At 49.5% G+C, this 25,222-nt stretch overlaps 2 protein-coding genes across 2 annotated transcripts; both read right to left on the reverse strand.

Moving 5' to 3' along the window:
- Window positions 3,051-12,208, reverse strand: DDX56 (DEAD-box helicase 56). The gene is made up of 14 exons (XM_005679328.2): window positions 12,120-12,208; window positions 11,868-12,029; window positions 10,724-10,884; window positions 10,408-10,578; window positions 10,204-10,294; window positions 9,453-9,697; window positions 9,022-9,141; window positions 8,457-8,570; window positions 8,276-8,370; window positions 7,783-7,856; window positions 7,543-7,632; window positions 6,748-6,853; window positions 4,164-4,237; window positions 3,051-3,771 (listed from the first exon to the last, which is right to left on the reverse strand). The coding sequence occupies exons 1-14, from the start codon at window positions 12,177-12,179 to the stop codon at window positions 3,694-3,696; spliced, it is 1,641 nt and encodes a 546-aa protein (XP_005679385.1). The 5' UTR covers window positions 12,180-12,208; the 3' UTR covers window positions 3,051-3,693.
- Window positions 15,362-20,888, reverse strand: TMED4 (transmembrane p24 trafficking protein 4). Its single transcript, XM_018047499.1, has 6 exons — window positions 20,849-20,888; window positions 17,947-18,237; window positions 17,654-17,754; window positions 17,416-17,541; window positions 16,839-16,985; window positions 15,362-16,404 (listed from the first exon to the last, which is right to left on the reverse strand). Exons 1-6 carry the CDS (start codon window positions 20,886-20,888, stop codon window positions 16,255-16,257), a joined length of 855 nt encoding a protein of 284 aa, XP_017902988.1. The 3' UTR covers window positions 15,362-16,254.

Raw genomic sequence — 25,222 nt, forward strand, 5'->3', positions numbered from 1 at the left:
GCCCAGCTCAGGTGCCACAAAGGCAGTTCTTAGGGTTGAAGGCCTTCAATGTGCCTGCGCTCTCCAGCTCAGCCATGCCATGTTAATCTCGCTGCTTCTCAGTGGCCTTGTGAATGGACTCATGGATGGTCGCTCAAGCTCTGAAGAAGTTCTGAGGTTCAATGAGGTTAAGTCTGCCCAGTGAGGTGACGGGCACACCATGGGAGGCTGGGCAGAGGCACCTGTTCCTGCCCAGAAGGATCACTTCCTTTTCCACATAAAAATCACTATGGCAAACAAACAAGCAGCAGCTCCCAGCCCCGCTGGCAGCCAGGACACCCCAAGGCTTTTTTGCTGGGGGAAAGAGGATGGCATTTGGCAGGGGTACCTCCTGGTACAAATTCAACTTAATTGACATTGCCTCCAGGAGAAACTGCCCCTACAGACCAAAGTCCCGAGACCAACTAACTCCCCAAATGCTGAGTCACTGATCCTCAACAGATGGGGAAGAGAATTAGCTGAAATAGGAAATGCACTTGAATTGGCTTGTGCTCTGGGTCCAGAGGTTTCTAGACACTCTGTTGTCCATGCGTTATCACCATGGCTACTCAGCTATCTGATCAGGGTGCTCCCCTGCTTCAAATCCAACAGCACCTTTTGAATGCTTAATATGTAGCTGTATTGTCCTTTAAAAATAATTCAGGAACTTTCCTCGTGGTCTAGTGATTAAGACTCCACACTTTCAATGCAAGCGATGTGGGTTCGATTCCTGGCCAGGAAACTAAGATCCCATGTGCTGCGTGGCACAGCCAAAACATAAAAAAATTTTAAATATAGTTTAGTTTTTCAGTTTTTCCCTGTTTCAGTGATGATCTCTTTTTTTTTTAATCCTCGAATGTGCCCAGGCACCCTCCCCACTGGAGCACTTTCATTCTGTCCCCAACCCCCCTTCCAGTTTCACCTGACTCCTCCAATAGAGTGAGGCCCCAGGTAACCCTTCTGGCACCTGGGCGTCCCAGAAGGGAGATGATCTAGCCACCAGTGCACCCGGTCGGAGGGCACTACCCGCTCCCTCCCGCCTCTAGCCCAGCGCCTACACCTGGCAGCCCCAACAAGTGATGGGGGAGCAGACAGATGCTTCGTGGAGTCTGCAGCTTGCGGAAGTTGGGATGCACTAAGTTTGGTTTTCAACCCTTCTAAAGCTCCTCGCATGCAGGGACTGAGCTCTGTCCATCTCCCGTAGGTCTGAGCACAGAGCCAGAAACACAAAGGCATCCATTCAAGCCTATGCGTGGGTGGGATGGTACCAGCCAGAGGTGTGCCTTTCCTTGCACTCTGCTGACCCCTTTGCCATGAGCCCTGTACATCAGCCAGCCTGGAACCTGCTGGAAACCTGCCAAGCTTATCTGTTGTTCAGTGACCTTTCCTTCCAAACTCAGCTCACTTATCACGTGCATGCCCATGTCCCAGGGCCTGTTCCGTTCTATTTTGGACACGCTTATCAACAGCAGAGGTTTTGGTATCAGATAGACAAGTTCAACCCGAGAGCCTGTTTCCCTGTAAGTGGAGAGCAGAGCCTCCACCCAGGGCTGTGTGATTGTATGAGATGTCTACACATCTTCCCTCTGCAGTTCCAGGCCACAGGAACACACCACTCTCTTGACCCTGCCCAATTCACAGATTCCACCAAGTGCCAGGGCCTGTTCCAGCCAAGCATGGGTTATATAAGCACAGCGCAGGGTTATGTAAAGTGCCTAGGATGGCACCTGCTCCCAAGCTGGTGAGAACAGGCTACTCCTTCATGGGGGTGGAGAGTGGGCCAGCCTGGGACACCAGAGCAGGCCTGTGCTGATGTCCAAATCCTGTCCTCTTTACCCATCCTGTGACCTGTTGCCAGGTGAGTTCTGAGCCTCAGCCCCCCACCCGGAACTTGGGAGTAGCCCTGATGTTGGCAGAACACTCAGCGCAGGTCTCAGCACACAGCTTGCATTCCCAGACAGGAATGCACCCCACCAGCAGAGGCCCCTCTGGAAAGAAACATCACTGGAGAAACTCAAGGCGCCCACTCTCTTGCATCTGGGCAGACTCAATGTTAAGTTCATTGGCTGGGATGCCTGGAGGTGGCAGGCTCAGAGCAACAAGGTTGGTACACCATTTGAGCAGACCGCTGCCTCAATGTCCCAGGCTCTTGGGTCCCCAGGGCTAGGCCTGCCTCACACAGCAGGTGGGGAGATCTGCAGCCAGCAACCAGGCAGGGGTACAGGAAGCTCTCCAAGCTTGGCCCCTTCAACAAGGCAGTGACACCCCTGAGGCTCTTGGTGCAGTTCTGGGACCCCACAAATGCTAAGTTGCCATCTTTGTTCAGCTCCATTAGCTCATCTCCTTAAGGTGCCCGAGCCATGGCAGGCCTCAGGAACCTGGTGGCAATGTACTGGGTGCTGTTTCACTCACTGATAATCCCACCTGAGCGGCAATCCCCACCACATGCACCTTGACTCCCTAGAAATCCTCAGAATGGCAGAAAAGCGGAGACCCTAAACCTGAGGGCCCACCACCCCCTAACAGCAGCCAGAAACCCAGGCTTCCCTCACTGTGCTGGTACCACTATCTGGTTCTGCTGGAATGAAATACTCAAGCACTTTCAACTTTCTTCCCAATTTTCTCCTAGCTCCCCTGCCAACCCTGCTGACCCTCTTCCACTAAGTATTCTCACCAGCTGGGCCTTGTGAGGCCTGATAAGTGGGTGACGGTGACACTGTGATAAGCGGGGACAATAAAGGGCACAGGCAGCAGCAGCATCCCCCCCTCCAGACAGCAGCTGGGAGGCCCAGCTATGAGCTGGGACCCTCCCCTGTCAGAACCTTGCAGGTGGACTGAGAGCAAACGGACAGGGCATGTGCGTGTCACACTGTCACTCATGCACTTAAAACACACCCAGGTGGGACTTTTCTGGTGGTCCAGTGGCTAAGACTCCACGCTCCCAATGTAGGGGGTCCAGGTTTGATGCCTGGTCAGGAAGAACTAGGTCTCACATGCCACAGTGAAAAAAGATCACACGTGCCGCAACCAAGACTCATTGCAGCCAAATTAATTAATTAATTAAACACACACACACACACACAAGTGGGCCAAACAGAGCAGAGCAGTTCAGGAGCAGAGACAGCTGTCCCTGGCTGCCTGAGGGAGTAGAAGGGTGAATTTACAATGTGCCCTGGAGAAAGAGGTGTCATCAGGCAGGCCCATCTTTCCAGGAGGCAAAAAGTCGTTACCAAGCTTCAGAAAAAGGAGGCGCCAGCCTGATCCCAGAGAGAAAGGCCACAGGTAGCAGCCTGTAAGGCCAGAGAGCCAGATACCAGCTCTCTGGGCCTGAGGACTCCGGGCTGCAGCACTGCAAGGCTGACCTCTTCTGGCCAAGGAGGCACTGCGCACAGCAGGCAAAGAGCCAGGTGATGCTTCCTGGAAGTGGTTTCTGATTACCAAGGTTTCGATGGCTCCTTCCTACAGGCAGGAGGCACAAAGGAGGGCAGCTAGAATCTTTATTCTGTTGTTATGGGCAAAGCACCAACCTGGCCATCTGTCTGGAGGGCCACAGTTCTGCCTGCCCCGAATCCAGTCCATCCAGTCTGAGAATCAAGCTTCCTCCAGCAGGGAGGCCTGCTCCACACTCCAGCCCTGGGAGAGGCTGGGAAGGCAGCTAAGGCTGCCTGAACAACCTCAGGAGGGTGCTGCTGTGGGTCTGCGTTTCTCTCCTCTGTGCTTGAAGCTTCGCAGTGGGTTCTGTGTCTTTGCCTTCTGCGGGGGCAAAGTTACCGATTAACTGTGGGGAGCAGACGTCTGTCTGCACATGAGACAGACTTAGAGAAGCTACTTGGCAGGCCTTGCAAGCCGCGAGCCAAGGACAGGCGCTGCTTCCGGCACCGCAGGCACCCACCTTCCTCCTCCTGCAGCATGGAGGTTGAGGAGGGCGGTGGGGACAGGACAGCAGGTCCTCCCTTGCTCTGGAAGCTGCTCGTGGTGGCCAAAGGAAAGCCCCGGCCCCCACAACTCTGGCCAGCGGCCGGGGGTCTGGGGCTGGTTCTCTTTCCTCCCTCCTGAGGACAAGGGGCAAGCACACCCCGGTGACAGGGAACCAGATTGGGGAGGGGAGAGCCCTGCAGCTGTCAGCAAGGCCCCAGGGGACATACCTTGGCCTTCTTAGAGGTGGGGGGCTTCTTCCGCTTCTTGTGAGGGTGGACGAGGCCGCGCAGAGCAGGAGGAACTACAAGAGACGGCCGGCTCAGCGGCTGCCCCCGCCACCCTGTGTGCCTGCTCCCGCCACCCTGTGTGCCTGCTCCCACCCGCTCCCCGCCGGCTCCACCTCCAGTGGCTCCCAGCGCGCTCTCCCCCGCTGACCCAGGGCTTGGCACTCTGATCCTCACTGCAATCCTAAGGACACACGACTATCTAGGTTCACACCGCTGTCCCCAGGGATGTCCACTAAAACTTGTAGTACAGTACGTGCCACAGTAAGTGTGAAGCAAAAGAAGGAAAATTAAGAAAGAAAATGTTGCTAAAATAGAAAAGCAGCCTTCACGTAATTCCTTCCTCTGTGGCCCTGCCTCCCACCTCACCTGTCAGGTGCCCCCATCACTGCTCGGGGCCTGCTACATGAGCCCTGGCCTCTGAGCGCCACACCACCACACCCTCCCACGTCACCCCGACCCCTAAAGGCCAAAGGTTTGGGGCAATGACTCTGCTCCTGTGTGACACAGAGGATGGGATTCCCTTCTGAGGCAGAAGACAGATGGGCCCCAGGTTAAACATTTACAACTAGCTTCCTGTTTACACTCTGAAAATAAAAGTAAGAGGAACAGTATAAGTAGCTGGACTTTGTCTCCTGTGGACACTTCAAGATAATGGGAACAGCAGTACCAGAAAGGAGCCAAGTAAGCCCTGCCTACGTAAAAAATTAAGGAGACCATGCATTCTTCATTCATGGGGTCAAGGAGACCTCGCAGACTATGCAAGCACAAAAAGGTTCCTCAGGGGAGGGGGACCATAAGGTCTGCCAACCTCCAAAAGGCCTGGCACTGGAATTCACCTTGTCTAAAAGAGGCGCTTACACATCCAGGAGGGCCCTGAGTCAGACCTGATATGGACTTGGGGCCACATAATGCAAGGTGACTGGCCAGATGAAAATCAGAAAACTGCCTCCACAGAAAGTGGTCTAAACCATCCCAAAAGGGACTTCCCTGGTGGTCCAGTGGTTAAGAATCCACCTGCCAATACAGGGGACACAGGTTTGATCCCTGGTTCTGAAAGATCCCATGGACCATGAGGCAACTAAGTCCACGTGCCACATCTAAGTCCACGGTGCTCTGCAACAAGAGAAGCCATGGCAACGAGAAGCCACATGCTGAAACGAAGAGTGGCCCCCACTCGCCGCAACTAGAGAAGCCCAAGAAAACGCAGTGAGGACTCAGAGCAACCAAGAATAAACTAATCAAAAAAGAAAGCTCATGGCTACTTCTCTCTCAGTCTACCCATCCCTTCTCCACATCTCTCTTCTCTCCTAATAAACACTTCACTTGCTTTTTGTTTGTTTGTTTAACTTTTTCCCAAATTCTTTCTTCAAACCAGACAAGAGCCAGGACCCTGCTCCCAGCCACAAGTCTCTGGGTGGTCTAATACGGTTAGGATACAGTGCCCTCACCGCTGTGGTCTAAGTTCAATTCCCACTCAGGGAACTGGGATCCCGCTTCAAGCTGCCACACAGACCACCCAAAAGCCACCCAAGATCACACCCACTCCTCCCCCCCTCCCCCGCCTCACTCCTCAGACCACGACCTTGGTTGGCATCCCTTACAGCTCACTTCCTGGGGAACCTGGCCCCATCTCTCTGGCGTTTTTCCATCTCTCCTGCATCTTTCCCATCCACTTGCTTGGGGTTCTCCTTGCCATATTCACCAGCTTACGCTAATCCACAGGGGTACCAGGAAAAGGGGTCTGCACTCACCTCTCTGCTTCCTTAATCCACTAAACATCTTCAGCATAGAAGTCACACATACCCGTTACCAAAGACACTAGGAGTATCATTACCAGATGCAAAGGGAGCAAGGCTCCTGAACACATCAGCTGGGTTTTGGCCTCATGTACACCATAGAAACCACTCTGGGGATCCATTCTTTTCTTGGCTGTGCCATGCAGCATGTGGGATGTAGGATCTTAGTTCCCTGGCCAGTGATTAAACATCAAACCCATGTTCCCTGTGCAGAGTCTTAACCACTGGACCACCAGGGAAGTCCCTCTTGGGGTCCATCCTCAACCTCATAACTGTGATCCCAATATCCCTCATCCCCACAAGGCTCAGGCAGGTCTGTTCTCTATTTCCCACCCCCTGCATCCCCAGTCAAATGTTCTGGACTCAGACACCCAAGCTCAGCTTGGCCTGGTCACTAACCCAAAGTCTCCTCCCGCACAAGTAGCACTGTCTCCTACCCGCGACTCCCACACCACACTCGGTCACTCCCTTCTACACACAGGAGGCTGCTTGGCCAGGTACTGACTCGCTCTTTCATAGGACCGGGCTCTAGATGTGAGACCCCTGGCCATGAAGGCAGAGTGCTGCCCTGGTTTCCTGTCTCCCCAACAGAGAGAGCAACGCCTACCCAGGGGAACTGTGCAGAGTTATGTCTGTGTACATGCTCACTGCCCAGATCCCATGGTTGTGTCACCCCAGTGCACGGCAGCCCAGGGATGAATGTGCAGCCTGCCCCCAGCCCTGCTCACCCAGGTAGTCAGGGACGTTGCCCAGGTGAGGCTTCACCACGGCGGGGTGTAAGGGCAGGTCATGCCGCAGCAACTGGAGGTCCCTGGGATTGTCTTCAAAGTATGTCTGGCAGGGGAGAAAAACAGGCACTGCATGGTCAGTCCTCCTTTTGGAATTTCATGGGTTTGTTGTTTTTTTTTTTTTTACGAGGGAGTTTTTGAACAGGTAGCCCATGTTCCAATTATTAAGACTGAGATTTCCCATTGCCTTGTCACTGGGGCCCCCTCCCAGAGGTAGCTCAGGGATGTGTCCCTGTTCTCACTCCCTATTTGGTGGGGGCAGTTAGGAGCACGCCACATCCTCCTCACCGGGAAGCACTCCATGGCCATGCACCTTCTAACTGACACATAAACAGCTGCCTCCTCCTTTTCTGTGTAATGCACGCTGCGTGAATGCACCTGACTGGGTTTACTGCATCCCCAGGGTGGACTCCCTGGTGTTTCCACCTTGGGAATCATAACAGAACGTACCTACCCATACAGTTGTGAGCTCATACAACTCTTAACTACTGTGTCAAGCGAATAAACCTCAGAAGCTGTGCTTCTGATGGACACAGCCACTGTCCAGCTCAGAAACTTGGCCGATTCACCTCCCAGCAGGACAGCTGGCATCCTTACTCACTCTTGGCCTGTTTCCTCCGCGTGACCTGCTAAAGGCACGGTCTGCGGCCCAGTTCACTGCCTCTCACACTCACAGCTTTGCCGCTGGCCTCCAGAAGCCTCCCCTTTGCCCCTACCCCCATCAGAGCCCCTTACTTTGAGCTTCTCTGAGTGCAGGAGCTCCTCTTTGATCTCCTTCAGCCTTGCCTCGCGGATGGCTTGTTTAGTCACTGAGCGCATGGCATCCTGGGGGCAGACATCAGGGGGCAGACATCAAACGTCAACATGGCAGGGCTGTCTGAGCCCCCCCTCCTGCCAGGGTGCTGAGCAGCAAGGGCCTAACTCTGGGTCCTAGAGGAGCCCCAAGTACCCACATCCCCACAGGGCCCCACTCACCCTGCAGCGGTAGCGGAAGCCCTTGATCTCCTCCATGTGGAACTGGTAAGGAAGCAGGACAGGGGCCCCACCGTCTGTGGAGAAGACTGCAGTGAGGGTCCTGCAGACTGAAGGCTTGGGCAGGGTCTATGCAGGCCTTCTGCTCAGAAGCTCCACGTCCACTCCGTGGGGCGAGGCAGCCGGGGATCCAGCCCACTCTTTCCCCACACGCAAACATGCAGCAAAAACCCTGGGTCTCATGGACAGTTCACGACAGGGGATCCACCCTGCTGCAGCCAGGGAAGTTTTCTGTCCCCACGTCTCGGGTCCTGTCACATCTCTCAGCCTTAGGATCTGCCCACTCGCCCACTCACCTACTCTGAGGCCACTCCAGCCACAAATGACGTATGTGCAATGACAACCACGGAGCACTAAGGAGCACCAGACCTTGACGTTTAAAGTGTCACCACAGAAGCCTGGCCCTTTCTCAGGTCAGTGAGGGCAGGGCTCTTACCTCCACTGAGAAGCTCCTCGATCTTGCCCAGCTGAGACTGCTCTGTGGGCAGCACGAAGGTCAAGACTATGCCAGGGTTGTTGGCACGTGCTGTCCTGCAAGGAGAGACAACCCAGCCTGTGTCTCTGGCTGTGTGTCCCACAGTCCAGGTGCCCAGTCTGCTACGCCTCAGTTCTCCTACCTGCCGGCCCTATGTATGTAGGCCTCGGGGGTTGGGGGGAGATCAAAGTTGAGCACAGCACATACGTGGTGGAAGTCTATGCCCCGGGCCACGCCTGCCTCCGGATCAGAAGCCCTGTAAGAAAACACGGCAACCTCAAACTGAGCCCTCCTCTCCTCATAGGCCATGTTCTCAAACTTATTTAATCAGCATGATCGCTAAACAAAGCCTGGTATGGAATTACAAGACACTGCTATGAGTAAGATTCTTAAACATCATAACTGGAGCTAGGGTAGTGGGGGCAGCCAAACCTTGGAACTCACTGCCCACAGGGCAACCCAAGAACCACTCCAAGCCAGCCCACCCAAGAGACAGACAGAGACTGGTGGCTTCCTTTCCCCCGAAGAAAGATCCTTCCTGCAAGTCACAGATAGTGGAGGCTGAGCCACCTTCCTCACGGGATGACAGTGTGCCATGAAGCATAGGCCTGTGCGCCCTGCACTCCCTGCCCCACATGCTAGTTTCCCAGTCTTCTGAAAGGTGGGTCTCCCTGGCAAGGGCTGAGAGGAGATAAACGTGGACTCACTTGTCCCGCTTGGGTCCTTTGCCCCGATGCTTGCCCTTGACTGGAGGCCCCAGGACTTCAGCATCTGTTGCTATGACGCAGTCGTAGAAGCCTTGGTTGAACTGCGAGATGATGTGGCACCTGTGGCCCAAGAGCAGACGAAAGTCAGACCTAAGAGCACCAGAGGCCTCTCCTCCTACTCTTCCTGGTCATGACGGTCATCCTTTCTGACTCTTCCCCTTATTCAATTCTTCCCCAACTTAATCTTTGTGCCTCAACCTCATCAAGTGAAGATGGAATTATAGTTGGTATTGCAGAGTTGTGAGAGAGAGTCATTGAAGATCAGTTAAGCCCGGAGCCCTCAATCCACTAAGCACTTAAGAAACAGGAAGAGCGACTGTGTCTCCCCTTTTCCATCCTCATCTTCAACCTAGACATGGGAGTCGGCACACCTGGAGCGTAGTGGAAGCTCTCCATTGAGCACACAGGCGGGGATGCTGAATTGCTCCAGGAATAGGCGTAGACGGTAACTCCGCTCCAGAGTGTTGACAAAGAGCAGAGACTTTCCCCGAATCAACGACAGCTTGAGCAGGGCATACAGCAACAGAAATTTGTCTTCCTCAGTCTCACAGACCACCTGAAACTGCTGTAACTGGTCTGGCCCTGGTAGCTGGGACTCCTGTAACTTGAGGGTAACCTAGGGGAGGACAGGCCTGTGGTCAGGAAAAAAAAGAAGACAGAAATGCTACTGCAAGCCGCTGGCTCGCCAACCACAGTGCTGATGTGTTAGTGGAGGGTGCCCTGGGTACCCTTCCAACTGTGCAATGTCAGAATTCAAAGTATACTAACTACTGCAGTTTACAAAGGACATAAAACTACACACAATTTGGGGCACAGATCAAAGTGAAACCCACTATAAGTGACTATAGTGAGAAGAAAACCCCTATAGTAGCAACCTTTCTGCCCTTTGGGGGGTCCCTGATCAGGCCTTTAGGCAGAGCATGGTTTGAAGCCAGCAGATACCTGGGACTACATAGTAACTTTAGGTTGGAGGACACAGGAGTGCCTAACAACATCAGACTTCTAGTGCCTCAGAACCAGGAACACTAAATGAGGAATTTCCGACCCCAAATAACAAAGGGTTCCTTTGAGAAGACAGGAGCAAGTCCTCTGAGTCTCCCAATGGTCCCACAGGGCCCTTACCGGATTATGTAGTACCAGCTCCTTAAGTGCTTGCACATCCTCATTAAAAGTAGCTGACATCAGAAAAGCCTGGTAAATCCGGGGCAAGTGACTAAAATGAAACAGAGCCCCATCAGATTCCAATTCTAAGACCTCTAATGGGGGCAGGTGAACTGGCCTCCTCGCTCCAGGCCCTACTGTGTATTCACCACCCCCTCTCCTTACCAGAGAAGACTCTTAAGTTCCTCCTCAAAGCCAAAGGAGAAAAGAAGATCAGCCTCATCAACCACCAGCAGCTCCATGGAGTCTCGAAGCTTCAAGTTGTCTTGCTGCAAGTGGTTTAATATGCGGGATGGGGTCCCCACCACCACATCGGGCTTCTCCATCAGCACAGCTCTGTAGACAGGCGACACCTCAATATTAAGTAGAAGATAGCAGCTGGGACCTCACCCCAAATCAGCCCTCCTTTTTGCTGCACATAAACCCCATCCCACATCCCAGTGTAGATTCATTCCGTCACAGCCCTGCTGTTCTAACCCACCTCTGAGAGGCTAAGTCTTCAGCGGCTGAGACGTTGGCCACCCGGATGTCTCGAGCACAGTAGGCAGCCAGTTGCTGAATCATGGATTGGGCCTGCCTCGCCAGCTCCTTAGTCGGCACAAGGACAAGGGCTCTCACAGCCTGCTCCACCACGGGGCCTGTCTGCAAGACACGAATTAAAGACTTCAGCCAGTCAGTTATCATCATGGCCACAGGATGCTTTTCTCTACCTCTTCCAGGCAATCTGATCATGTACTATGACTTCAACACAACAATCCAGTTGTGTTTTGATAACCCCTTCACTTACTTTACCCACCTCTGAATGTAGATCAGAAGGCCCTTTCCCCAGGCACTGAACTCAAAAAGGATAACTTACTTTATCATTACAAAGTTACTTAAAATGTGCCAGTTACTGGTGAACCACCAGTTACTTCTCTGGTGGTCCAGCAGCTAAGACTCTGTGCTCCCTGGTCAGGGAATTAGATCCTGCCTGCCACAACTAAGAGTTTATATGGCACTACTAAGGATTCCCACATGCCATAAAGAAGAAGGAAGATGCCTCAACTAGGATCTGGAACAGCCAGACAGATCAAACTAGTCAATCCTAAAGGAAATCAGTCCTGAATGTTCATTGGAAGGACTGATGCTGAAGCTGAAACTCCAATACTTCGGCCACCTGATGTGAAGAACTGACTCACTGGAAAAGACCCTGATGCCGGGAAAGATTGAAGGTCGGAGAAGGGGATGACAGAGGATGAGATGGTTGAATGGCATCACCGACTCCATGGACATGTGTTTGAGTAAGCTCCGGGAGTTGGTGATGGACAGGGAAGCCTGGCTTGCTGCAGTCCAGGTGTCACAGAGTCAGACACGACTGAGCGACTGAACTGAACTGAGTACAAAGAATAATGGTCGCAAAGCCTGGACTAGAACCCAAGTAACCTGAATCCCAGCCCAGAGCGTTTACCAGAAAATAATCAGATTCTCTTAGACCAGCCTTCATATGTAAGAGATCCAAAGAAAACCCGGTTCTTGGAAAAGACGGGTGCGTGAGGATGGCCGGCACAGCTCTCCAAGAGGGCACAACGGAACTTAAACGCCTGCATCTCCCTTTCTTGGCCTTTGGGGCCCCTCCCCCGACTCACCGCCTTCCTGTGGAGCAGCAGCTGTAGCATAGGAATGGCATAAGCGGCGGTCTTCCCGGAACCGGTGCGGGCGCGAGCCAGGAGGTCCTTTCCCTCCAGCGCCAGCGGGATGGCCTTCTCCTGGATCAACGTGGGTCGCGACCAGCCCAGATCGGTGACGGCCTAGGAGAGACAAGGGACGGCTCAGGCGGCGTGCTGCTCTGCCACCGCTCCCATCCACCGTCGGTTCGGCTCCTCAGCCCTCCCCGGTACCTGTAGGAGCCGGTGGTCCAGGCCCATGTGTTCGAAGCCCAACGATTCTGGATCCTCCATGCTGCTGCTCTGTAGTGACAGCGCGCAGGCGCGACAGGAAGAGCACGACACGACGCGTGAGCCGGTCAAAGCAGCAGCCAATCAGTTTCAAAGGAGTTGGCCATGGCTTCCGGTGTTCCGGCTGGGCTCTGTGGCTGCTGCTGCGCTCTAGCTGTGGGGTCTTGGGAGAATTGGCGGGCGGCGGAGAGCCCACGGGTCCTTGCTCGTCCCCTGACACTACCTCTAAATGGCGTTTTGGGTTAGGGTTACCTGCGGCAGAGACGGGGCTCCGTGGAGGTGGGTGAGGTCCCCTCTGTGCCCCCCTCCGCCCACCGACACCGGCCACACAATCCTCCAGTTTCTCCACCAGGTTGCATGTTTATGGCTTTACCTTCATCTAGCGCTTGATTTTTAACAGCCTCTCCCTAGCAATTATGCCAGTATTAGCTGTAGTTATATTGGCAAATACATCAATGTTTAGAATGCTCGCCTGTGTACTACCTCAGAAAAGGGATGCCGCGAGTGGTACCTTACCACGTTTGGGAAATACTGGTGAGTCCTGTGCCCTTTCCTGCAATTATGCATCTGGGGGATCTCTGTCAGGTTTATGTGCAAGCATTAATTGCTCTGCCACCGACTATGCTTAGGAAAAGTGCACCAGCATATGTGTTCCAGGGTTGTTTGCTTGTAGCAGTGGTGGGAATCTGAAACGCGGCAATGGTTTTCAGAGTAAAAAGCAAGTGACACTGGGTGTACCAGCATATAATAGAGTCCAGCGGGGCTGGGCTAAGATTTAGGGTCACAGGCAGAACAAGGACAGGCTATAACAATTAAACTGTCCAAGAATGAAGTTTGGAAGAATGAATAACATAAGAAAAGAGGAAGGTAGGTTGCTCTGGGGTTCCCAAAGGTAGCAACCTGTGTGGCCTGCACAGCTTGGTTAAAAATAATAATTCTTAGGCGTTCCCTGCAGGTCTGGTGGTTAGGATTCCAGGCTTTTTGCTGCTGTGGCCTGGATTCATTTCCTTTTTGGGAACTGAGATTCCCCAAGCAATAAGACTCAGCCAGAAAAAAGGGGGGCGGGGATTTTTGGTCCCCACTTATATCCGTTTGCTATTGCTCGGTAACAAATCATCATAAATTTGGTGGCTAAACACAGACTTACTCTTTTACAGTTCTGTAGGTCATAAGTGTGACAAAGCCTCTCTAAGTTTAAATCAGGTTGGTGGGGCTCCACTCCCTTCTGGAGGTAAAGGAATCGGTTTTTTTTTTTTTTTTTTTTAACCTTTCGCAGCTTCGCTTGTGGCCACCTTGGTCTATTTTCAAAGCTGTTAATGGAGGGTTGAGTCCTTGGGTCACATCATTACAACCTTCTTTTGCTTCCCTCTTGCATTTTTCAAGAACCTTTGTTATGACATTGGGCCCTCCCAGATAATCCAGGATAATCTCCCTATTTTAAAAGCAGACGATAGCAACCTTAATTTCTCTTTGCCACATTTGGTAACATATCCACAGGTTTCAGGAATTAGTACATCTAGCTGGACATTATCGGGAAGTTATTAGTCTGCCTACCGTGTGTGTTAACGGGGATGCAGGATGTCCATCTCTTCGTGACCACATAGACTGTAGCCTGCCAGGCTCCTCTGTCCATGGAATTCTCCAGGCAAGAATACTGGGCGTGGGTTGCCATTCCCCTCTCCAGGCTATCTTCCCGACCTAGGGATTGAACCTAGGTCTGCTGCATTGCTGGCAGATTCTTAACCGTCTGAGCCACCAGGGATGCCCATTCTGCCTACCACACCACACCAAACATAGTCAGACTGGACATAAATGTTGCTCAGCAGTCTATATGGCTGAGTTTCTCAGGTGACCCTATGCATCTATTCTGACATGGGCCCAGCATGAGATCCAGAAGTCAGGCTCTGGGTGTTATTAGGGTGAGAACTGAGAGCACCACAGGTAAAGTGAGGCTCCAAAACATGGAGATGGGGACTGGGCCAGGGATAATGGGGTGAGTAGAAAGACCCCTGTGCCCCCTCAGCCTTTTTGTATAAGGATAGAAGGCTATTTAGTAAGGATGTTTTATAACCTAAGAAAGCAAGAACTTCAGAATGGAATCAGTGTAGTATTGGGGAAAAAGGTCCCCAGAATTCCTTGGATGTAGCTTGAATTATTTTTTAAAAAATTTCCTAGGCTCTGTGGTGTCTGTGAATACCACACACCAACGTGGAAACTCTTTTCCTCACATCTACCACCAATTAGCCTATCCTCTGGCAATCAAGATTCCAACTGCCCCATCAGTGTAAAGGTGTGATACACTCCCACCTCTGTCTTCACTCCATTCCCCTATCAAAAATTCGCAAGAGGAGAAACCGAGTACGTACTGACCCATCAGCATAATTGAGATGCACAGATGGACAGACTACTTCCTGTATTCCTACAGCCTAGACACCAGTGTGCTTTGCTGGGTAGATTCCTAGTTAACAACCACAGAGCAGACGTGTGTTCCCTTCCTGACATGTCCCATGCTCCTAAAGAGCCTCAGGCCAGAGGTCTACACATGAACTAATTTGGCTACCTCATTTTCCATTAATTCTAACATGAAGAATATTATGGTAAGTATCCAAATAATTTTGGGTGAGTCATTTATGGTGTTTCACCACACTGAACCATTAACATGGTCACCCCAAATTGGAATTTCTTAAATATTTACAAAAATATTAAGTGAAAAGGTCTAGAAAACTAAATTGCTTATACTTTTGTTAAGGAAAAATAGATACACATGTAGAATAGTATGAAAGATAAAAACAAGAAGGGAAGATTTTAGTTTTTTATGTCAAATAATGTATTTTAAATAAATAAAACCATGAAAATGTCAAGAATGGGCAACTAATGGTATTAAGTTTTATATGGCAGAAAGGCATGAGGGAAGTATGCTAAGATGTGTTTACACTTATGATTCCAGGAAGCTAAGAAACAGATACTTAACCTCTTCACAGGATTCCTTGCTGACAGGCATCCGTGGTTGCCCTCTGTGCATGGCTGAGCCACCACTGTCTGTTCCCGCACCCTAGTCTCACAAGCCCACATGCAGAGGTCCACTCCCGGTCAGCTGCAGAAGCACCCAGACCAAAAGCTTTTCTTCCATCTCCTTTTGTGCCTCCCCTCTGCCCACGGCCTCTTTATTTCATTTCAAACACAGCTACTACAACACGTTTTATTTCACTGGAAAAATCTGTATAAAGAACCAAATCCGGTTCCCGCGAGGAAAACATTTACCACAGCTTAAATAAAAGTTGAGGGAAACGGGAGGGTAAGAGTGTTCTGCCTTGTGTGAGCTGTCACTGCCTCACTCTTGAATTCAGGCCCTGTGTGATGGAAACCACAGGTGCCCTGGAGAATTCCCTGCCTGGCCCTCTGATTAGGCCTTGGGAGCAGCTGTGACATCTGCTCTCTGGCCCTGAGAGCTGAAGTCCTGGGAGCTGCCATGGCAGTTAGTTATCAAGGATGTGTGCATAACCAATGCAGAAGGGACTGCACTGGTGTCTTCAGCTAGTCACACAAAGGCAGTAACACTTCAACTAGGAAGGAAAATATATAATTTTATCAAAAAATAGTTCTAATATATAGAAAAACTTTTCAATCCTCTGGGGCCTTTAGCCCTATTTACATTCACAAAGCTGCTGAGTGAACCCAGAACTGACAGCAGAGCAGTGAGGCAGGCCTCCTCGGTGGAGCATTTTGGTTGCCTACTTTGTAAGTAGACGAAAGGTTAAGGGAGTAGGAGGGTTTTTCATTTGCTCATTTTATGAGAAAGAGGGGAATCACTGGAGGCAAAAGAAGCAAGACTTAGTCCTGGGTTAGTTCCAACTCTGCACAAACCCCAAGACAGATCTTTGAAAGCCTGGACCAGTGTCCTGTGTCCTTGAAAACCAGTGTTAACAAGTGGCTGATCTGAATGCTTTGTTGCCATGGAACCAATGTGGCTTATATTCTTTTTTCACTTTTTTTCCCTCAGAATCCAGGTGGATAAGATATTGGGTGGGGAAAGTACCAAATAACTGAGGCGACAGCAAAGGGGCACGTGGTGAGGACACTACACCAGCTTCTTGGCCTCAAAGAAGCTCTTGAGGTGACGCATCTGCCAGATGCCCGTGAGGATGAGGATGACAGTCTGCGCGATGGACCACCACAGGACCCTCTGGTTGGTGCTCTCACTGATCAGACGGAAGCGCTCTTCACGATACTGCATGGGACAATGGACCCAGGATTAAATGTGCGGGAGAGACAGTCTCAGCTGTTGTGAGGTCCTTCCCTCCCATGCCACTGTTCAACTATGGGACCAAACACCTTTTGAAATACTGCCTCTGATTCCCCTGGGAGTGCCCCATCATGCTGCCCCTCCATGAGCTTCTCTGCTAGGACAGAAATCACACTCTTAAACCATTTCAAGCAATATCCCAAAATAAGGAGGCAGGCAATGGCTATTGCTAGAGTATGAATTGTCCTCTCTACATTTTATTTACAGAGTTGAAAAATGGCTCTCTGCACTGATACCCTCCATTCCAGTCTTTGAACAGCCTACTTCCCAAGTAGGGAAAGCCCCAAGAGAAAACTTCCAGGAGGTCTAATGGGTATAAAGGTCAACTGCCATGGCCAAGTACAGTGACATGCCCTTACCCTTTGGTAATCCTGCTCCTTCTGGATCTGCTCCACTTGATCAAGCAGCTGGCGGGCTCGGAGCTGCAGCTCCGTCAGCTTATCCTTGGCAGCAATCTCAGGGTAGTTGTTGGCATGCTCCCCAACCTGGATGTCTAGGTGCACACGCTAGGAGGAAATAAGGTTGGACCCCAAAGTCAGAGCCATTGTGAGGTTATGATGTCTAAGTGATGCAACCTCTGATGGTCTGTTGCAGGCTATGGAACATACTCTTGTCCCTGTGGGACAGAAGGGCAACGTCTATTTCTTACTTGTAACTGTGCCACAAAGAGTATAAATGATGTGCATGCTTGCTAAGTCGCTTCAGTTATGTCCCACTCTTTGTGACCTTGTGGACCGCAGCCAGCTGGGCTCCTCTGTCCATGGGTTCTCCAGGCAAGAATACTGGAGTGGGTTGCCCTGCCCTTCTCCAAAGGATCTTCCCGATTCAGGGATGGAACCTGCATCTCTTGGTCTCCTGCATTGGCAGGCAGGTTCTTTAATAAAACTTTGGAACCAAGTGACAGATTCTGAGCTATGGCCAAGAGAAAACTGTTACCAGTCTGCCGCCAGCAAAGAGAGCCATCCTGGTAGAGTTGGAGTGCAGGCAGATCTGATGGTCACCAGGAGTGTGGGAAGTGAAGGTGAAGCGGCCCTCTGAGCCGTACTGCCGGGAGAGCACCACCTGCAACAGAGTAGTCAGTGAAAGCCCACACCTTTACTCTAACCTCGCCAAGTGCAAGCTCGAGTCTTATGAGCTCTGTCCACCCCAAGAGCTCTAGTGAAGATGGCCCTACCTTGCCTTCAGGGTCTTTCACCTCCACATGCATGCCCAGGCCGGGGGTCGAGGGCAGGAAGACCTCCTTCTGCTTATCCCACATCTGGGTGCGATAGTTCCCTGCGGAACAGACAGAGCAGTCACAACCCGCCTAGTCCGTCCAGCTCCCACACTCCGCGGCTCCCGGGACGCCAGACGAGGGCACTGCTCGCCCGGTCACCGTCCGGCGTCCTCAGAGTGCCGCTGCGAGCGGAGAGCCCGACGGCGTCTTGGGGACAACTCAGGGCCCGATCCACCCTCGCCCCGCCTGACCGATGACCATGGTCTCGTCGGGGATTTCTTCGATGAAGCAGCGCTTTTCGGTCTCGCCGATGTGGAAATAAAGCCCCCGGGCGCTTGCCGCGCACAGCGCAAGGAGCAGCAACGCCGGCAACCCCATTGCCCGCCGACGCCCAGCCCAGACACCTGCCAACGCGCGCGCTCTGCCCAGTGCGCATGCGCGCACCTGCGCCCCGCTCCCTGACGACGCAGAAAGGCCAGGCGCAGGACGCGCTTGCGCGGTGACTCCAGTTCTGCGTCCGCTCCGCCCCGCCCCGCCCGCGTCTTTTAGGCCAAGTTACAGGGCCGAGGGGAGGGTGCGCACACGCAGAGTGGCTGGTCCCTCCCGCTCTTTGGAGGCTCAGTGGGCTCCGTCCACTGCCAAGAGGCTTCAGCTCGGTGCGCATGCGCGCACCTGCGCCTTGCTCCCAGCAAACGCGGCGTGGCAGAGCAAGAGTACGGAAACGCTGACACCTCCTTCGCCCCTGGTGCTTACCCCGTCAGCCTGCGCAGAGGTTTGGGTCCCGTATCCGGAAGATTGGGTTGACCTAGGCTTCCGAACTGGAGGTCTACCGAGGAAAGGAAAGTCGGAGTCCGGGGACCCACAGAGCATTCCCAAGACCCCGACTAGGATACCGGTGTGAGAAGTCGTGTAGGAGCCTCAGGCGTCACCTAGCCTCTGGAAGCCATGACCCCGGGGTGGAAGCCTCACCTGGGTGGGGCTCCAAACAGACCTACAGGAAACGGTTTTCCAAGCCTTGGGGGGCCAACAGGTTTAGGTGTTCCAGATTTTAGGAGTTTATCGGTTTTGTTGCTTGAGATGACGGTGTGGCAATGATTATTTTCTGAGACTCCTCTGCTAGGGTATACACCGAAGTGCTCACAGATAGTCACCCGGGGGTGCCTACCAGGAAGAGAAAGTGGAGATTGGGCTAAAGGTGAGAAATGTGTGGGAGGAGGGACGAATAGAGACGGTCCAGTGGTCACTAGACTGCACCCACAGGGCGAGGTTTGGCGGCGTCTCCGCCTGTGTTTCCAGCCCTTACTGTTCTCTCTTAACTTGTCCAACTGCTCATTGTCTTCTAGGTGAAGATTTGGAACATACAGTCCCTTGGGGTGTGGGTCTGCTCGACTGTTTCACAGTGGTTTAGGGCTCACAGTGGAGAGAGATGTGAAGCAGAACAAAATCCAGCCTCGTGGGTCTGATGGGCCCGTGACAAGTACAGGTGGGGGCCCAGAGCTTGTTCTGCTGCTTCCCATCCTTCCTAAATACAAACTCTGTAAAAATCATTCTTATCGTGCTTAGTGTTGTGATGGTTTAGTCACTAAGTCGTGTCCGGCTCTTGCGACCTCACAGACTGTAGCCTGCCAGCCTCTGTCCATGGGATTCTCCAGGCAAGAATACTGGAGTGAGTTGCCATTTCCTTCTCCAGGGGTCTTCCCCACCCAGGAATCTGCATAGTATTGGATATGTTCCTATTTCTCTCTTAAAAAGTAGGATTGAACCAAGACAAATATCCTAGTGGCATTAAAGAAGTTTTACAAGGAAACCTTTCCTGAGCAGCAGCAGTTGTGCGGTGAGGACGGAAAATAAGATCTTTTTTTTTAGCAGCTGGAAATTTAAGTATGAAATCTGATTTTTAAATATTAGCATATGGCTCAGCTTTAATGAAATGGACAAGTCACAGTCTGGCCACAATCAGCAGTCAGTCATGCGGACAACTTCTGGTCTCATCCATATTCAGTAGGGGACAGTCGTCTTGTTTAAGTGACGACCTCTGCAGGTTCCTCCCTTTTCCAAGGTTCTGTGCCCTTCACCTTCTTTTCTTTGAACAAACTGGTGCAACTTGAGAATGAGTATCTGGGCTAAGAAAATTGAGGGAAAGTCTTGAGGAAAACTTAGAATGAGGAGGTCTATGAGGCATGTTTACATCTCCTAATGAGAGCATTCCTCTTGTGGAACAGAGGAAGGCCAAAAAGAAGCCAGAAAGGTCCTTACTGGGTATGGAATTAGAGCAAAGGAAGGTTGAAAGTTTGTCTTAAAATTTTTATTAAGAGAATACAATGAGCTTTCATATACTAGCAACCAGTTTCAACAGCAATCAAAATTTTGCCTTATTTATCCATTTCTGCATTTTTTTCCTGAAGTGTGTTAAAGATTGCCTGGACATCATATAATTTTACCTATAAATATTCCAGTGTATTTCTAGCCAATAAGGAGTGTTAAAAATAACATTATCACACCCAAAACAAAAATAATTCTTTAATAAGTCTACTACTTAGTATATTTTCAGTTCCCCCACCCCTATCTCAATAAACTTTGGATTGTTAAAAAGGTCTATTTACTACATTCATTGATACGTCTTTTAAACCTCTTTTGATATATAGTAGTCACACCTTATCTAAAGGGGATATATATGGTCCAGGACTTCCAGTGACTGCCTGAAACCACAGATAGTGCCAAAATCTCTCTCTCTCTCCCCCCGCCCCCCCCCCGCCCGTGTGTTTTATTCTATACATACCCATGGTAATATTTATAAGTTAGGCACAGTGAGAAATTAACAATAACTAATAGCAAAATAGAACATTATACTGTAATGTTATGTGAATATGGTATCAGAATGTTTTGTTGTACAAATTTAATGCCTTTTCCATCTTAACTAAGCAGGAATCATGTTGTGGTTGTAACTTGCAGTTTGAGGTTCAATAGCAAAACCAGCAAGAATTTTTCTTTCTTTACAGTTTCACAGATTCACCCTTTAACATTTATCTTAACAACTTCAGCATAAGATTTTTTTTTTCTTAGTAAGTTGAGAATTTTCACCTTTTCATAGTAAGTTGAGAATTTTCACCTTTTCACTTAAAGGAAGCACTTTGCAGCTTCTCTCTGGCTTACCTGAATTGCCAACATCACTACTCTTGCACTTTGGGGTCATTGTTAATTAAACCTAAGCACTGTGATAGTGGTGCAGCCAGTCTGATAACTAAGAGGGCCACTATAACCAGGCAGGATATGCCTGGACAAAGAGATGATTCTTGTCCCAGGCAGGACAGAGCAAGATTTACCATACTACTCAGAACTGTGAGCAATTTAAAATTTATGAGTTATTTATTTCTGGAATTTTCTATTTAATATTTTCAGACTGCTGTGGACCACAGGAAGCCAAATCTGTGGATAAGCAATTCCCCTTCCCTTTCCATTGTTGATGATGGTGATGCCATCTACTTATTGAAGCAACTTGATCATTTGACCCATAGAATTTTCCACATTCTGAATTTGGTTGTTTCTTCATGTGATATTTAACATGTTTCTCTGCCCTTGGTATATCCTTCAAACAAATCTGGAGCCAGTGAGGATTTACAGTAAGTGTGTTTCAGTGCGTTAAACCCATTACCCTTTTTAATGCTCAAATTCTCCAATAAAACATTGTTTTGCTATACCCTTTTGACACAATTGTAGTAGTCTGTAGGATCTTCCTTGTTTTCCATTTTGTACATTTCCTGCCATAGGCATAAAATCAACCATTTATCCAAGGAATTTTAAATCACTTTAGCAAAAAATGGTATCTGTATTTTTTTCCTAAAAAGAACCCTGGAATTGGTCCTGATTGATGGGTAATATTATTATTGGGACTTTCCCGGTGGTCCAGTGGTTAAGACTCTGTACTTCTGCTGTAGGAGGGTTAGAGATCAATCACTAGTTGGGGAATTAAAATCCTGCATGGCACAACCAAAAAAAAAAGATTGCATTCCCCACAGGAAGAAACCTGTCTTAGGTAATCTAATTCCCCTGGTCCCAGACCTTTACCCTTCAAAGGTGGGAGGAAGAAATTCCTGCAAGCCTTGACCTAGGCTAGCTAGCCATTCACTCAACCAGTATCTGCTGAGTAGCCATTTGTACCAGACACTGTTAAACCCTGGGAACACACTGGTGAAGGAAACAAAAATCCTTGTCCTTGCAGATTTATTTTGATTATTGTCTATCAATAAACAAGATATATGAGTAAACATATAGCATGTCAGATGGAGGAAAGTATCAGGGAGGAGAATAAAGGGAGTATAATGAGTTGAATGGTGGTCCCCCAAAGATATGTCAATGTTTGAGTCCCCAGAACCTGTGAATGTCACCTTACTTGGAGAAAGGATCTTGCAAATATAATTAAGGATCTTGATGAGATAATCCTGGATTATCTATGTGGGCCCTAAGTCCAATGACAAGTGTCTTTATGAGAGACACAGATTAGGATGACTACTATTAACAAATAATAACAAGGCTTCCCTGGTGGTTCAGTGGTAAAAAATCTGCCTGCCAATGCAGGGAACACAGGTTTGATCCCTAGTCTGGGAAGATCCCACATGGCACAGAGTAACTAAGCCTGTGTGCCACAACCACTGAGCCTGTGTTCTGCAACAAGAGAAGCCATCAAAATGAGAAGCCCACACACTGCAATGAAGAGAAGCCCCTGCTTGCCACAACTAGAGAAAAGCCCATGCAGCAACAAAGACCCAGCATAGCCAAAAATAATAACAGAAAGTAACAAGTGTTGATAATGTAGAGAAGCTGGAACCTTTGTGAACTATTGGTGGAAACATAAAATGGCTCAACCACTATGGAAAGTCGTATTGAGGTTCCTCAGAAAAATAAAATCACACGCATGTATGTTCAGTCGCTTTAGTCATGTCCGACTGCAACCCTATGGCCTAGCCCACCAGGCTCCTCTGTCTATGGGTTACTACAGACAAGAATACTGGAGTGGATTACCATTCCCTCCTCCAGGAGATCTTCCCAACCCAGGGATCAAACCCAAGCCTCCCACATTGCAGGCAGTTTGTTCACTGCTGAGCCACTGAGGAAGCCCCAAATTACCCTATATCCCAGCAATCCCATTTCTGGATAGATCTGTAAAAGAATTGAAAGCAGGATTTTGGAAAGACATTTGTACATCCATATTCATAGCACTATTTACAATACCCAAGAGGTAGAAGCAACTCATCAGTGGGTGGATAAAGGATAAACAAAATGTGATATATACATACTATGGAATAATATCCAGCCTTAGAAAGAAAATTCTGCAATATAACAATATGGATGAACCTTGAGAATATTATGCTAAGTGAAATAAGCCAGTCACAAAGAACAAATATATATTATATGACTCCATTTATATGAGGTATACAGAGTAGTAAATTCAGAGACAGAATGGTCGTTACAAGCAGGGATGGGGAGAATGGGGAGTTGCCTATTGGGTAGTTCAGTTCAGTCGCTTCCCTGGGTCAGGAAGATCCCCTGGAGGAGGGCATAGCAACCCACTCCAGTATTCTTGACTGGAGAATCCCATGGAGACAGAGGAGCCTGGCAGGTTACAGTTCATAGGGTCTCAAAGAGTTGGACACGACTGAAGCAACTAAGCACAGCACGGCATACCATGTGGTAGAATGTCTACAAAGACCTTACCCAAACAATCCTTCCGATCCCCATGTCCACATGCTCTTCCCACTGAGGGCTGGCATCTATTTCCTCTCCCCTGGAATCTGGTTCTGGTCCCGTGACTTGCACTGACCCATTCAATACAATGGAAAAAAAGCTGTATGGCTGTGGTACCTGGGCCTTAAAAAGCCTTGTAGCTTCCCTTTTCACTCTCTGGAATCCAGCTAATAAAAGGTCCAGCCTGAGCCTCCAATTAATAGAATGAGGCCATTCAGTTCCAGAAGAACTGCCCCAGCCAATACAACATGGGACAAAGATGAACTATCAAATAACTGGAAAAAATGAACACAGTCTTTATGGACTGATATATAAACATTTCCAGGATACTTTGCTAAAGTTAAAAAAGCAAGGTACAGAAGAGAGTACCTAATATGCTATCTTTAGCATCTGTATTTGCATGAAAAAATGCTAGAAGACTATATAAGACTGTAAGTGGTTATAGGTAACATGAATATTCAGCAAATATACACCAGCATGGTTGTGCCAATTAAAATATAGAAATACCTCTGTCCTAGCTGGTAAATGGCCACTCTCCAAGCCCCTGAATTCCCTCCACCTCTGCTCTCATCCTGGAATACTTGACTGCTCCATGATTCAACAAATAAGAGTTACCTCTGGCAGGAATGGGGTTTGAGAGGCCAGCAGACTATGACATGGATGGTAACAGACGTGCAAGGGAGACTCTGCAAACTAGACCTTATAATATCGTTCTGATTTCTGAACCAAGTGAATATGTTACCTATTTAATAAAATATATTTCAAAAACAAAAGCAATGCAACTGCCATTCTCTATCACAGTACCTTGTTTTACAGATTTCAGATTAATTGCTACCTTGTTGGTTTACCATAAAATGTTAGCACTATGACATTTTAGATATTGCCTCTGTTGTGTTCACTTCTATATTCCCAGCACCTAGAACCAACCCAGTAGAAATATTTGTTGAATGAATGCAGAATACATATTTTGGTGAAAAACATACTGAACAAAAGACATTGGCTATAGTGAAGGCAGTTCTGAGAGGAAATTTTATAGTTTTAAAAGGGTGCATTAAACAAGAAGAAAGGGAATTTCCTGGTGGTTCAGTAGTTGAGACTCTGTGCTCCAATGAAGGGGGCAAAAATTTAATTACTGGTTAGGGTTATGCCATGTGGCAAAAACAATAACTTTACACTTTAATGAACTAAAAAAGAGAGAGAAAGAAAAAAGAGCAAACTAAACCCAAAGCTAGCAGAAGAAAGGAAATAATATAGATTACAGGCAATGGGAATTCCCTGGTGGGTCCAGTGGTTAGAATTCCATGTTTTCACTGGCAAGAGTATGGGTTCAATCTCTCCCTGGTCAGTCAGTTCAGCTGCTCAGACATGTCTGACTCTTTGAGACTCCATGGGATGCAGCATGCCAGGCCTCCCTGTCCATCACCAACTCCCAAAGTTTACTCAAACTCACGTCCATTGAGTCGGTGGTGCCATCCAACCATCTCATCCTCTGTCATCCCCTTCTCCTCCCACCTTCAATCCTTCCCAGCATCAGGGTCTTTTCCAATGAGTCAGTTCTTCACATCAGGTGGCCAAAGTATTGGATCTTAGTTTTATGAATGTTGAGCTTTAAGCCATGTGCAAAAAGATGATGTTGGATTCCTACTGCACATCATATACAGTTCTTCAACATCAGTCCTTCCAATGAATATTCAGGACTGATTTCCTTTAGGATGGACTGGTTTGATCTCCTTGTAGTCCAAGGGACTCTCAAGAGTCTTCTCCAACACCACAGTTCAAAAACAT

The sequence above is a fragment of the Capra hircus genome, chromosome 4, assembly GCF_001704415.2.
Source record: "Capra hircus breed San Clemente chromosome 4, ASM170441v1, whole genome shotgun sequence".
Taxonomy (NCBI): domain Eukaryota; kingdom Metazoa; phylum Chordata; class Mammalia; order Artiodactyla; family Bovidae; genus Capra; species Capra hircus.